The sequence below is a fragment of the Monopterus albus genome, unplaced genomic scaffold (genome assembly GCF_001952655.1).
Source record: "Monopterus albus unplaced genomic scaffold, M_albus_1.0 scaffold28.1, whole genome shotgun sequence".
Lineage (NCBI taxonomy): Eukaryota > Metazoa > Chordata > Actinopteri > Synbranchiformes > Synbranchidae > Monopterus > Monopterus albus.
In genome coordinates, this window is record NW_018127908.1 from 2,533,043 (window position 1) to 2,548,554 (window position 15,512).

Sequence of the window (15,512 nt, forward strand, 5' to 3'; positions counted from 1 at the left end):
AACTCATTTACACTTGCAGCATTTATCTCATATATCAGCACAGAGACATCATACAGAGGAGTATTATCCAAATCACAAACCTTTGTTTGCAGCTGTCATGACATATTCATGGCTGGGGCCATAATAGTCAGATTCCTGTTATATCCCCCAGGGAGAGCAGAGAGAATGGTGTCACATCCAATTACTGCGGCACACTGTAGAGGTAAATCAAAACTTGTGTCATGAACTCTGGAATCTGAGGTGCACACACACACACACATACAGTACTCAGTGCATGAGCAGAGCAAGAAAATAGTTATATTGACACTGATAAAATATTGAAAAACACATTCTCCTAGTAATTTGGAGGTCATATATGGATTACACAGGGAAATGGGATTAGCTGGAGGCTATTGGCTGTCATCTTGTCGAAACACAAACTGACATCCATAAGATGTAGAGAGACACAGATCACTTGCTTAAGATTTTACAATTATGGACTTGTTTGCTAGCATGCAGAAATTGTAATTGCAGATAAGGGTGATGATATGCTCCATACTGGAAGAGGAACAATCAGGTCACTAAGTTCACCCACACCTTCACAGCAGCACCAATAAGATGCTTTTCTGTAGAGTGAAGCGAATGCTTTGTCTTTTCCTCCACAGTAGTTTTTGGGAGGCCTGGTGGTTTGGTGGTCGGAGGGTATCTCAGCAGTGCATAGCCCTGTTTCACCCTGGAGCAGTGCACAGCTCCTGCCCAATAAAACAGGCTGCATCCCCAGGGCCCCTCCCTCAAGCCTCCAGTCAGCGCTTGTTTTTGCACCATTTATTTAGTGTGACACATCTCCAATTAAACTGTGGAGGCTGCTGCATTCCCCCCATAACTACCTCTTATACCTCCCCATAGACTTTCTGTCACACCGAGAGTGTGGGTATGAGAGAGTGAAAGGGAGAGTTAGAGAGAGAAAGATGGAGAGAGAGAGAGAGAATCGCATATTGCCTGCCAGCTATGATCACAATGTCATTTCCGCCTCAGTGGTTAGGAGCCTCCTCTGAAAGGTGCCTTGAATTATAATTATCAAGATATTGAACAAGATAATCATCCTCTTAAATGCTGCCACTTCACTATTTGCCTTACCAACACAGAACACGCATGATCTTCTGCAAGCTTTCTTGCTAACACATTTAGAACTACACAGCAAAAGATGTTTTTTATTGTTCACATTTTGTAATATTCACTTACTTACTACCAATTAAATATTTACACTTAACTTGCACTGCCTCATTTTAGGTTATGTGCCCACCAATTTAAATGCAATAGCATTAAGGAAGATCTTTTGCGGGAAGCATGAGTCTCCTTGCCACCTCTTCATCCTCCCCCAACGGCCCCAGACACAGTCACAGGAGGAGTGACTTTGTCTGACCCCAATACCGTCTGCAAGAGCGCAGCTGAGGGCGGCAGCTGCCAGGGAGGACTGGTGGGGGACCGCCCAAAACGCCAGCTCTGCCAAGCGGACGGGCCGGAGGGAGCCCCAGTGGCAGCTGGGAAGGGTGGGGCAGCCAGCTGTGGAGCAGCAGGATGGTGGGGTGACTAAAAGATGCCACTAAACCTGAGCAGAGATACACAAATATACTCACAAATATTATACACATATGCAGACTCAAAAAGTTCACACTTGATTTCTTAAAGCACCTCTGCTGCACTCACCCACATTTATATACACACACACACAAGTACTCATCATCTGCACCAACGCAACCCAAGCAGTCTCTGGCCCTCTTAACACCAACACCACCCTCCCATCACGTGCTCTGGCCACACATCTGGTGGACCATCTGTATCACTCCCCCCAATGTGACAGGTAGTCCCTCTCCCTCTCTGGAGGGAGCAGAAGGGGAAAGAGGGACATGGAAGGTAATTTTGGGTGTAAATGTGCTCTGGACCTCTCTGGATGCATCTGGACAAAGCAGACCTGCTGCTGAGCAGGGCAGGGTCATTATCAGTTGGAAACTGACTACCAGATAGCAGATGAAGACAAAACAATTATATCATACTGTCACGTTGTGACAGCACCAATAGGGCACCTCTTGTATACGTTGCCATCAGGATGAATAATTTTGCACTTTTGTGTTAACGGAATCCAAATGAAAGGTTAAATGCTATAAAAAAAAAAAACACAAAGTATATTAAAGATTCTTCTGATTTATTATAATGTAGTTATACACTGCCATGACACAAATGTGACCATCACTTTGATGGGGTACAGAATGAAAAATATTAAAACAGCCATATAAACAATACCAGAGGACACTGAATTCCCCTTCTTTACGCTGCTGTACATATGGGATCAATAAAGTATGCACCATAAAACAGATATCAAGTCAGTTATATAAAACTGCACAATCAGCCTTGACTGTGAAATTAAGGAATCCATTTCCGAACATTATTTTCACATCTTATGTTACATATTTGACAATAACAATCTTTAATATTCACACACAACACTATTTGAATGACATCAACTTAGACATTTATTCAAAAGGGGGGAAAAGGGATCCCAGCATTGTCAAGACTAACAAAACAGAGTACTTGTCAGATTTACTTTTATTTATTATACCACATTTGTTCTTTTCCATTCACTAATTAGCAGTCACTGGACAAGACTGAGGTGCTTTGCAGAAAAAAAAAGGCTTGCAGTGGCATCTGCTACATGTCACCTCTTTGGGCACAAATAAATACATATAGCCATTATTCTGTAAGATAACATTTTAAAAGATCCATTCAAGATCCACATTTGTTTTGTACTGTATCACTGACGTAAAAACATCTCAACAGAGAACATAATGTTTTCAGACAAGCATTTTCTAATTGCAGGTGTGGTGTTTATATTTGACCTTCAAAGAATTTCTATGCATGTCCACATCACTGAAATAGCAGATTCAATCGGATATAATTCAACAACAACAAAAAAAAAAGGAAATAAAAAAACAAAATGTGCTGGATGGGATCATTATTAAAGATCATTAAAAAAAAACACTGACACATACACATCATGAAATAAACACCACCGCTTTAGTACTAGTTTCCAATGTCTTATACAAAGTTAGCTTGATCTAGAAAGCATAAAATATATTTTTACATTATCACATACATCAAGACGTACTGTACCATGGCCTAGCGGGAAGTTCTTCTGGTGCATTATTCCATCTCTAAGCCCCCACACATTTCCCTTCTGCTGGCATTATTGCTTCTTACAAAAAGGGAGCTGAACAATAGAGAAACAATGCACCACAGCAGATTGTAACTATACATTTAAATCATCTCTAACATCCAAAATTTTGTGAGCCTGTTTTTGCAATGCTAAAGGATAAGGCAGTTCCATTTTTAAGGCATTGCTGCTTTGAGACACACTGGACCAGAGGGTGTCTTGGACATGACATTATCAGTCAGCACATGATAAAGAGAATAAATTTCATAGGCAAAGATAAAAGCCTGAAGACAGGGGAAAATGTATCTTGTAATTTTTGAGTGTTGCATGTTCATGTCTGAGAGAAATGTCAGTGAGCTGCAACCATCATTAAAGTCTGCTTATTGGCTGACCAGAGGTCAGAGCTCAGATCCGAGTAGAGCTGTGTGGGTTGCTGTGATCTTCTCTCATTGCTGGTAATTTCCATATTGGGCCTGTGGACAGCAATGCGACAGGTTCACGTTACTCTTGTCAAAAACACAGAGTAAAAAGTTACAATAACACATCGCAATAGGGTGCAAACAAACATCTGTGGTTTCCACCACATCATACTGCAAACCATGATTTATGGCTGCATTTGCTAGTATGGACCAGCAGGTGGCAGCAAGGCCTCACAACTTGTGAGCTCTAAAATCTAACTTGATACCTCAGGCTTTGGCAGCAGCATGACTGAGGACTATATTCTATATTAGACAGTGGACACTAGGTTCAAGAGAGACAAATCTGGTAGTAGCAACTGATGCATTTCTAAACAGGGGTCAAATTATGCCTGAAAAACACAATGGAAACTCATTTGGAAATAAACTATGATTTGACAATTTGAAACCGTATTTTACTAATATGTGTGACAGTTTTATCATAAGCACAATATCAATCAACACCAGTGATATAAAATGGCAGAAATTAAATCTACAGCCAAAACAGGCAGGTGTTTGGCCGACTCACCGCGACTAAGCACGCTGTGTTTCTGGACCTCATGACTTACAATTTGACCCCTGGTTAATAACAAAATACATATGACTAAAACAAATATAGAAACAAACTTAAGAAAGATGGAAGAAAGATAAAGACAAAAGAGACAAAGAAAACAAACACAAATTAAGGCTAGGTGGTCGAATGTCTAGATTGGACGTTGAGGTCTTCACAGCAACCATTACCTTTGCTTCTTACAGAGCTAGCCAGGGGTTCAAATCCCCGGGTCTTTATTTCCTCATGTGCCCCTGAATATTCAAAGATAAAGATATCAAAGTGTAGCTGTGGTCCCCACATAAGACCACAGGAAATACAGGGCAACAAATAGATCTCCCTTTAAACACTAGTGCACTCTGCATCATGTTTAAGGAAGGATCCTCTTACAGCCCTCATATTTCACTGGAATGGCATTCCACATTAGCCAGGACATATAACTAAAACTCAGTTAACAAGAAAAAGGCAATAGTAACACATACACACTTTCTGGGAAAAAGAGAATTAACCCCCATTATGATGACAGCATGCATAACATACTACCTGTTAATGTTTATTTTGTAACTTGACTTACAATGATTTCTGGTCTCACTGAGAACTGCACAAAATACAGGCTACAACTACAAGTCTGGCAGTGAAGATAATAAGGGACAAACTAAGACCTATGTATAGACAACTCTTTGTGACTGTCCAGTGTTGTGGGCATACGCACCTGGTCATAGCCATAAGGGCGTTGCTGCTGGCCCTGTGGGGGACCTGGCTGAGGAGGGCGATAGCCCCCATACTGCTGTCCCTGCCCCTGAGGATAGTTAGGATACTGTCCTGGGGCACTCTGGGAGGGACCTACAACAAATATTGACAACTTATAATGATGTATTCTTGACAGCCTTGAGTAAACCTTAAAACTATTTGAAAAACACTGTTGGGTCCAGACAGCATAAACTCTGAATTCAGCATCTTCTAATCCATCATCATCAGCAAGTTGCGTTTCTGGCATCACACGCGCACCAGGCAGTTCTTTTTGAATCGAGGAGTGGTTTGGTTTCCACCCAAATGGCCAGTTCGAGCTGAAATATTGTTTTATGCGTTTGCTTGTAGTCACAAAACAATTTGTATTGCATGGTAGAACAACAAAATGGGATATAAAAGACCTCACAGATTTATGAGCGGTAAGTAACATTCAAACCCAAGATAATGCCACACAATATTAAAAGAGCTGCCTCTTGGCCATTTTTATTTTAAATCAGGTCTTATTATCTGCCTAGAAAGAGGTGTGACAATAAAACTCAGGTTTCGACTCAAGCGAAGGAGCCCAGTGTGAAAATGGCCCAAGTTTTGCTCATTAACCATTTCCATTCCCTCCTTGTTACTCTGAGAACTCTCGGGAATCCCTGTTAGTTTACTATCACTAATGGCCTGCAATAAAGCTCATGGATGACAAAAAGAGGATGGTGGATATCTCAGACCCATTTGTTTGGGCTGCCTCCACAATGCCTGACTCGGTAATGAATGAGAATAAGTGAGTCAGGTTGGAGTCAGGCAGTGGTTCTCTAATGGAAGGAGACATCAAGGAGATTCGGTTGGTCTTCATTAGAGCAGGAGGCTTCATTAAAAAAAAAAAGAAAAAAATTTCACTTCATCAGCCCCCGTACACTGTAGCCGTCTATGCCAGCGCTGTGAAGGACTGAGAAAAGCTTGACTGAGGCTGAAGTCAAATGAGGCCCACGCAGCATCGTTAGGCGCCCATAATGCCTTATGCTGTTGTGCATAACCTTGTGGGGGCTTGTGCAAGAAAGCGTGTGTATGTGCCAGATGGATCTCACCTCACAGCCTCTGCCTCTTCGCTGGCTCATTACTAACATGAGCTCTGGCTCTGACAGAATGTGAGTGATGGAAAGTCTCAGTGAAAAATGGGATCAGGAAAAAAAAAAGCCTAAAGAGCTGTAAGAAGTCTGGTACTTACATTACTAATCAAACATTTTTAAGACATTGTACACTTTAATCGTTTTGGTTAAATCTCGAATATATGAGCTTAATCCAGATACCCTAAAGTTAGGAAATACATATCATGAATAGTCAATTAGTTTAAAAAACTTATTATAATTTGTAGCTTGTTTTTTTCTGTCATACGCTCCAAAGCGCATTGGCCATTAAATAAACTTTATTAACACAGTGCTTAACAACTTATCCAAAATGCTAACAGAAAGTTAAAAAAAAAGATTGGCTGACAGTGTACACATACCCAATGTACATATCAGCCAATGCTCTTTTCCCACTCCCTTCAGTGTCACATCAAACCAGAGCACCAGGATCCATGCTACTGATTAAATTTCTCTTCCACCAAGCTCCAATCCCCTAACCATTCATTAAGATGGTCCTTTAATTCCTTGTTCTTGATGATATCTTGACATACATTTGGCAGTGACATTAACCACAAACATACTCAGGAAGAATTTTTACTTAACGGCTGAAGAGAAAAAGGTAGCCAAAGACAAGTGATGGTGCCTCTTACTCACCGTAACCTTGCTGCTGTGGTGGGTAGCCCTGCTGACCCGGGTACTGCTGTTGAGGAGGGTAGCCCTGTTGCTGGGGAGGGCCTTGCTGGTATGCTTCCTGCTGTTGGCCATATTGGGCGTTACCTTGAGGGGGGCAACAGCAGGGAATGTGAGCAACTTGTTGACAATTACAGCTCTCTCCTCTATCCACTCACCCCAACCGGTCGAGGCAGAAGGCCGCCCACCAAGAGCCGGGTTCTGTTGGAGGTTTCTTCCGTTAAAGGGAGTTTTTCCCTCCCCACTGTCACCAAGTGCTTGCTCAAGGGGGACTTATTGGGTTTTCCTTATAATAGTGTAAATTCTAGACTTGATTATGTGAAATGCTCTGAGACTATTGTTGTGAATTGGTGCTATACAAATAAATTGAATTGAACTGAATTAAATTGTACAAGGCAGACTGGTAAAGACTGAATAAAGACCCATTCGACACTATTACTTTATTTTTCCATCACATTCAGACCGTGCTTATACAGCCATTAAACACAACTGTAGTAATTAATAAGATACCATTAACAAAAGAATAATACTAACTGATACTATCTAGCAATAAATGATAGCAATGAGGACATTCAAGCAAAAGTGAGAATCTGCTTTAACTCCCACTGAGGTCCAGCAACAACTCAGGTATGAAGCCATATATAAAGCCTAAGTTAGAAAAGATATTCCATCTTTTGGTACTGTGCTCTACTGAACACAAGAGATAGAAATACATAAAACATATAAATAAATCAATCAACATTATAATGAACACACATATTAGATGAGGTTATAGAGAGCCCTTCAATAACAGCAATACTGTGAAGAATTCACATCCCTCATTTAAGATATGGTGGCTGCAAACTATAATCACTATGAGCTACACCAACTCAACACAGAGACAGGAAGCTAAATTAATACCTTTAATTTATTCAGTATTACTTACCATTACAATTAGTAATCAGAGTGGGAGAAGATCAAAATCATCATGTTATTAGAGTTCCCACAACAAGAACTCATGTTTTCTGTTGTTTTAGATTTTCACATTGGTTCAATTTTTTTTTAATTCAGAATAAGAAACACTTGTGTTTGAAAACCTCAAAGGAAAATAGTGTAGTCAGTAAGAGGGGGGGAAAAAAGGTTGCTTTGACAAAGGAAGATGTTTATGATGAATCTGTCATCTTTGTGTGGCTTCAGTATATTCATATGAAATAATATCACTCCTAAACACACCAAAATCAGCAGCATATCAAAAGTTAGATTTAGAAAATGAAGTCTGAGCATATTTTTCAAAAACAATCTGTGATTTGTAAGTCACTACCACTGCTCTTCTCCACATTACAAATAAGATTTATTTTGTGTACAAAAAAAAAAAATCTGCCAGATGCCAGAGTGGCAGTCTGCTTCATATCAAACTACACTGAGGTGCTCTCACATACTATGAATACACTAAACGTCCACAACTACAAAAATGCAAGTAGCAAATGTTGTAGTTATAAAATTACGTGTGGTATATGGTGCGTTTTTGTAATGAAAAGCTGACCATAAAGACTCACAAGACCACGACCCTGACTTGTCTTTCACACTGGCCATGGCATGTAATTACAAGACTGGATACTAACTTATCTAAGGGCTACAGCATGCTGTGGAATATTGTGCACTCTGGCATGTGTATCTTTCCTAAAAATCAGATACCACAGTCACTCTGATTTCACAGGAAATAATGGAGAACCTGAAATGCTGGCTTTGTCATTGTATCTTTACATAATTTCTGTTTTAACTACTGGGTTCATTTTTGTTGACTTTCTCCAAGTAAATGGAGGGTTCTCCTACCTTCTGAGGGTCCCTGGCCTGCATGACTGTACTGGTCCCCATAATAGTCTTCCTGCCCTGGGTACTGCTGAGGGGGTCCTACATACACACAACAAGAAGATTCGAGGTGTTGTTGGATCAGTTGTGTGAGGGGGGAAAAGTAAAGAGGATGGATTCCTTGCTGCTAATTCTTATTAGAAAGCTTTCTCTTGCTCATTTGACAAATTTTATAATTGGAGGCTTCAGGTTACATCTTTAGTCATCAAGATGTCTGTGAGTTACAGCAGTGAAAATAGAGGAAACAGAGAAACAAGAGTAAGTAATACAGGGAGTGAGTGAAGGAGATATTATAAACACTCTCAGCTTGCCCACTTAGCATACACACTCTGAGGGGTATACCTTGCTGTGGTGGTCTATAGGGTGGCATTGGCCTCTGCCCCATGACATGGTTCCCTTGGTTGACCTGGCCCATCATGCCCATTGGGTTCTGTTGTCCTTGGTAGTGCTGTCCACCACCACCAGGAGGCATGTTATACTGCTGGGAAGGAGGTTGCTGGTGCATCATAGGGCCTGTGGTACACAGAGAAAGAAGTAACACTGAACTAGATGGAAAGCCCATACAAGTACTGTTTGATTTATCAAATGTACAGTAGATGAATGATGAGCAGGAAGCACCAGCATATGGAACTGGAAATCAATACAACCAAGCAGAAACAAAAAAAATGAAGTATTTACCTTGAGTGGGTTGCATGTTCATGTTTGGCCGTGGCCCATAGTTTCCCATGGGCTGGCCTTGGGTCATGTTCATTTGGCTCTGAGCTGGAATGCCCTGGGAGGAAGGGACAGTGTGATTGTAACCACCCATAGAGCCATGGCTGCTAGGAGGCATATTCATAGAGCCACTGGGCATGTTTGGGGGCTGACTGGGGCCTGGACCAGGACCTTGCATGGGCATGTGATTAGGACCTGGAAAACAACAGCAGAGATGATTCATGACTATCTCTGACCACCTCTTTCCATTTTCTTTTAATCAATTCAGCTCTTGCTATACCTTATACACAAAAGCAATTAAATCCATCAAAGGTTTTAATTCTTAACTCTAGTGACTATGTCAAATATATAAAGCGTATATTGCCCTAGACTTTTAACTTATAAAATTTGCTGGTAAAGCAATCAGTACCTTTAAAAACAACACCACCACTTTTATGGAATATAATGAAATATACACATTTGTAAACAAAAAGCAAATAAAGCACACATTAAAACAATCCATGATAATTAAGGTAATGAAGGTGAAGAAGGTAACCATAATCAAACACAGTACACATCTAAGACCACCAGAGTGGGAAATGGGTGACATCATCCTTCAGCAGAGCCACCTACCTCACAGCTCTGTGGTGTTGCTAGGCAACCAAAGTGAGACAGGGATTGAGGGAGAAGAAGGGGAGTGAGACAAGAGAGAAAGATGGGGGGTGGGCACTTACCAGGCATCTGTCCATTCATCTGGTTCTGCATGTGTGGGGCTGGAGGGCCACCACTGACCATCCCCTCAGAGGGCATGTTGTGACCATGAGGAGGTTGAGAGGGGGGGCCACTTTGGTTCATCCCACCAGGGCCCATAGGCATGTTTTGAGTGGGTGGCTGCAGGCACACAACATTGACACAAAAACACACATCAGCTGGCTAGAAACACATCTTAGCCTGAGTCACTCAAAGAGAAAACTCAAGGGAATAAAAACAGATAAAAGCCAAGATCTCTGTGCAAAGTATCAGAATCAAGCTTAGCTGTGATGTACCTCACAGATTTTAAATGCTACTGCATATTTAAAAAGGAGAATAAATACTATGATACATACTCAGTAACTGAATTAACTTCTTTCAGTTTTGCCACAGCAACTGATCAAAGACCACAAAACACATTGACTTAAGCATGTTTCACTCTTAGCCTGGGTCAAGCACAAAGTGTTCATAATGCGTTAATGACTTAAGCATGTTTCACTCTTAGCATGGGTCAAGCACAAAGTGTTCATAATGCTGTCACAAGAAAAAAAGTAATATTAAACACAGTTCATCTTTCATATTTGGTAAAGTTAGACGTCAATTTTTTTGACATCAAATACAAAACAAAATAGGATGTTACAAATTTGTAATAAAATCTTTCATATTTTAACATTTCATATGGGAAATTATAAAAACTGGTCAAACTGAACATGTCAGGTTGTCCGTGAAACAAAAAATAACAGTTTGTTAGTTAAATGAACATCCTCATTTTTAATGTATGTTTACTGCATATTGGTTCTGGCCATTTGCCCAAGCTAATAGCCAAATCAGAGCTGTTGAACATGATATAGTACATGAGCTCAACAGTACATTGGGATGCAGAAAAGTCACAGTGTTATAAACATTTCACTTACTGAAAAGTTTCAGCAAGAGCAAATACTCACAGCAGGGAGGAGAGACTGCATGTTCTGATTGGAGTCTGCTATTGTGGCGAGGTACACTAAATTTCTGTGCAGCATCTGTTGATACCTGGGCAGGTGGAGAGTCGTAAATACAGGTTTTTGGGTCGAGGTGAACTTAAAATTACTGAAACGTGTAGGCAAAGGGGAGTTTTTACAACTTACTGTGAACACTCTGCTGTTTTGCCTTTACTCTGGAAATCCATTATACACTGGATCAGCTGGTTGTTTTCATCAAGTAACTGAAATGGTAGATTCAGAGATTTAGCACGTTTATATTACGAGATAACTCAACATTTAAAATAACTGACACATTATTTTGGCACTGTAGGGTGTTTGTTTGCTGAAGGTTACTCTGATGTAACATTAATCTGAAAACAACAGGGAGGATGGGGGTGTTTTGTTAAGTGCGAGTGTACGTTTTTAACTAACAAAAGACGCGTCTTGCCAGCTAGCTGTCCTCAGCTAAAAAAAAAAAATCTGCAGGCCTCCATTAATTTGAAATACGATTATACATTACTACGGTAAATCGACCTAGGCACTCGTGGCGTCCTGACTCTAGAGAGGTTCATATTCGCCGCGCGCTGACCCTGCAACATTGTTCCTGATCCATTCACAGCTAGACTTGGATGGGCAATGCTACAATGATTAGCCTAACAGCTAGCAGAGTCTGCTACCATAGCCTCCATTCTGCGACGCGCTAAAAAGATGAATTACCTTTTGTATTCCAGCGGGTGTTATATCACCCTTCCCACGCTGCCTGTGAGGTGCAAACGCCACCGACATGGTGATACTCTGTGAAATTAAATTGAACTAGAGCATAAAAGTCAAAAGTAGCTAACAGACATTAACAAATCGGTACAACTCAGATCAAATACTTCAGAATAGGCTGCGATTTCGTAATGCACCGGTCCATTTTGGGGGGGATACAACAGATTTGAAAAAATAATTGATGAATATTGTTTATTTTGATGACACTAAAACACACGACGTTCAGATTTATTACATATACATGATATTACTTCGTGACAGTTATTTATTAAGTTGAATGCTAAAGCATTAAGGCTTAATATAATTACAATTTCACCTATTTTCATATGGTGGAACAGTCTGGCTCTAGACCAAAATGCCACGGGAAAAGGGCTGCCTAACAAAAGGGGAAATAGTCAAAGATATAATCGATATCTAGCAGGACGATTAAGCATAATAGCTCAAAATAATATATTTTAGTCAGTTTTATGTGTTTAAATTCAACCACATGACACCTCTCTTCATATTGCCCAACCATCACCCAGTAGTACTCAACAGGCCTAAATGGAATTTAATATTAAAATGGTATCCTTGAGGCGTTTTGTATTTTTAGTTTTTGCTTAAAATATTTGTTACCCGGAGCACTTGCGCAAATAAAACTATAGTATTCTATTGTGTATTTCATCGCAACTTTCTTCTGGTAAACCCTACATTTTGGTATCGCCCTAGACCAGAGGGCATGCGCAGACGCTGTTTCCCCACACACGGCATCTTCATCTATGTTCATCGACTGAGTCGCTTGTCGCTAACTAGCTAAAGCATTTGATTGAAGTGTCATCTTTTTTTGTGATTATACGTGTCTTGCAGTGCAATGGCGGCAAGATATGACAGAGCTATTACTGTCTTTTCCCCAGATGGTCATCTCTTTCAAGTAGAGTATGCACAGGAAGCTGTAAAAAAAGGTTCCACAGCGGTAAGTCTTAAAATGCAGCTATGCTAATGCTAACGTAAGCAAACGATAGCCAACTAGCTAAGCTAGTGACTAGGATGCATTCACGTATTTAGCTATTTTTACTATTTTAATGCAGTCTGTTACACGCAGATGTTGAGTTTTCACGGCCTTGTTGGAGTGCCAGTCTGTAGCTTCCACATGTAATATAACAATATATGTATCCATTATTGTAAAATCGTTAGCGAGCATATTGTCGCTGTGTCACTCTCAGTACTTTCAGTTTCGTTGTGATAATGTCAGCTAATGCTATTTCATGCACAGTATTATTGTTTTACGCGTTCATGAAGTTGTCTTTAGCTCTGCTTTCATTACATTACATTACATTTTTATATATTACATATACTCCTCTAAACAGTACAGACATTAAAGTGATAGCAAATCCGTATGATTATGTCTGCATGATAAATTCCATGTACTAGGCGGTACAAGTGCACTAAATTCACTTGGTACTAATTTAACGTTAAAGGTAGTCATATACCTTACTCAATAAGCCACTGTAGTGCATCTAACCTGATTACAGATAACTTGCGTTGTAGTACAGCAACTTTGTTTTGTATATGAAGTGCAGTAGAGTTAAAATTGACTTTCTAATTGCACTCATTAACTTTCCAGCCCACAAGAACATGTATAATACAAGCTGTAACTTGAAAGTAAATTGTTCAGGAGCTTTCTGATAAATTACTGTCTACTTTTGTTGCACATTTTGATATAATTAGTCATAACTCAAAAAGTAAAAACTCTGTTGGATGGACATATAAATCATCAACATACCTTCTTTTAAACCCAAAAGTACTTTTGTGTTGAAATATGTTTTCTCCTAAACTTAATTTATGCGATGTTTTCTTTCTGTACAGGTGGGAATCAGGGGTAAAGATATTGTTGTCCTTGGTGTTGAAAAGAAATCTGTAGCAAAGTTGCAGGAGGAAAGAACTGTCCGCAAGATATGTGCCCTGGATGAGCATGTCTGCATGGCATTTGCAGGTAATTCAGATTACACATTTTTTTCCAAAAACTGAATAGTTCATTAATTATTTAATCCCTAGTATTTGTTGTCACAGCTTACTTTGTGACAGAGCACTCTAAAGACCAGTTGTGACACACACTATATCACTGCAGATATCGTTACCACCTTTTAGGATTTTGTCATCAAAATTTCTGTTGTGGTTTCTATTTATGTTGTGCAACTCCATTAATCTCTTCAAATGTTCTTAAGGTCTCACAGCAGATGCTCGTATTGTAATAAACAGAGCTCGGGTTGAGTGCCAGAGCCACAGGCTAACGGTTGAGGACCCAGTCACAGTGGAATACATCACACGCTATATAGCTACACTGAAACAGGTACTTGACCATCTTACCAAACAATATATAATGTTCATTTACTAAAAGCTATTTGTAAGACTTAAAATTGAGTAGACAAGAACATTAGTCTCAGCTTTTGTACTCTACCTGATTGCTGAGTGTTTAATAAAGATTTGTAAGAATGACTGGTCACATTCATCTGTATATCCATCTTATCTATAGCGCTACACTCAAAGTAATGGGCGCAGGCCATTTGGCATCTCTGCGTTAATTGTTGGCTTTGATTACGATGGAACTCCCAGGCTGTATCAGACAGACCCGTCAGGAACTTACCATGCCTGGAAGGTCAGTGAGTTTTCTCTTTGTGCATTGTTTTGTTTAATTTGCAACAGGCACCTCATCAGTATGAAATTGAATAATAATCAATTTTTTCAAAAAAATTCAGGCAAATGCAATTGGTCGTAGTGCAAAGACTGTGAGAGAATTCTTGGAGAAGAATTACACAGATGAAGCCATTGCTGGGGACAATGAGGCAATCAAGTTGGCTATCAAAGCTTTGCTTGAGGTAAGGGCAAATTTAGTCTTTGTGAAACTGAATAGACTTCACAATAGGACTACTTCACTCACCAAAATATTTTTAAAGACCTTTTTACATAGAGCATGTCAATAATAGAACAAGTAAACTGTTTTTAAATGCATTTAAACTGTGTCACATCTTATCAATATAGGCCTGAGTTGGAAGCTATGATTGTTAGTGTATGCTCATTCACTAGGACTTGTCACAAATATTTGTTTTGTCACAGGTTGTCCAGTCAGGAGGAAAGAATATTGAACTAGCTGTTATCAGACGGAATCAGCCACTGAAGGTGATTTGCTACATATTATGGTTGACTGTTGTTTCATGTTCCCCCTTTTTATTTATAGGCTAATAATTGCTTTTCTTGACCATTTGCAGATTTTGGAATCCAAGGAAATTGAGATCTTGGTGGCTGAGATCGAGAAGGAAAAAGAGGAGGAGCAGGAGAAGAAGAAGCAGAAAAAATCTACATGAAGCAGTTAATTAAGAGTTTCTCTTTATTGTAATTGGATGACAATAGAATAAGGGTTCACTCATTTATTTCACTATAAAAACAAAACAAAAGAAAACTGAATCCTAACTTGAGATCTGTCGATGTGGCTGAAATGTTTTTCTCACATGACAGACTGATACTATACCAGTTGCCAACGAGTTCCTGTACTTCCAGCTATTGAGTTGACTGGTGTGTAAAAGCACATACATAGAGATCAAGATAGGGTTTAGATCCCAAACTCTGCTTACAGGATGTTTTTATATCATTTACCAAACATCTATGATGGTAATGAATGTCAAATGTTGATACCATAACAAAACTAAATACTCAATAAAAGTTGACTTGTTTTTAACATGTCTTTGCAATTTTTAACAATGTTTTAAGTAA

General features: G+C 39.7%; 2 protein-coding genes across 5 annotated transcripts; one reads left to right on the forward strand and one right to left on the reverse strand.

Moving 5' to 3' along the window:
- Positions 1 to 3,532: 3,532 nt before the first annotated feature.
- On the reverse strand, positions 3,533 to 11,899 carry ss18 (SS18 subunit of BAF chromatin remodeling complex). 4 transcript variants are annotated; one of them, XM_020595740.1, is made up of 11 exons: positions 11,712 to 11,899; positions 11,160 to 11,236; positions 10,980 to 11,064; positions 10,020 to 10,176; positions 9,271 to 9,501; positions 8,935 to 9,105; positions 8,557 to 8,634; positions 6,709 to 6,831; positions 4,905 to 5,035; positions 4,384 to 4,446; positions 3,573 to 3,660 (listed from the first exon to the last, which is right to left on the reverse strand). In XM_020595740.1, exons 1-10 carry the CDS (start codon positions 11,778 to 11,780, stop codon positions 4,429 to 4,431), a joined length of 1,140 nt encoding a protein of 379 aa, XP_020451396.1. In that variant the 5' UTR covers positions 11,781 to 11,899; the 3' UTR covers positions 3,573 to 3,660; positions 4,384 to 4,428. The 4 variants fall into 4 exon arrangements, with proteins under 4 accessions (XP_020451395.1, XP_020451398.1, XP_020451397.1 ...); XM_020595739.1 differs by lacking the exon at positions 4,384 to 4,446 and having other exon boundaries at positions 3,533 to 3,660; XM_020595742.1 differs by lacking the exons at positions 4,384 to 4,446; positions 11,712 to 11,899 and adding an exon at positions 11,529 to 11,611 and having other exon boundaries at positions 3,533 to 3,660.
- Positions 11,900 to 12,460: 561 nt separating this feature from the next.
- psma8 (proteasome 20S subunit alpha 8) lies at positions 12,461 to 15,170 on the forward strand. Its single transcript, XM_020595743.1, has 7 exons — positions 12,461 to 12,717; positions 13,611 to 13,737; positions 13,970 to 14,094; positions 14,278 to 14,400; positions 14,501 to 14,620; positions 14,859 to 14,921; positions 15,011 to 15,170. Exons 1-7 carry the CDS (start codon positions 12,616 to 12,618, stop codon positions 15,104 to 15,106), a joined length of 756 nt encoding a protein of 251 aa, XP_020451399.1. The 5' UTR covers positions 12,461 to 12,615; the 3' UTR covers positions 15,107 to 15,170.
- The last annotated feature ends 342 nt before the right edge of the window (positions 15,171 to 15,512 follow it).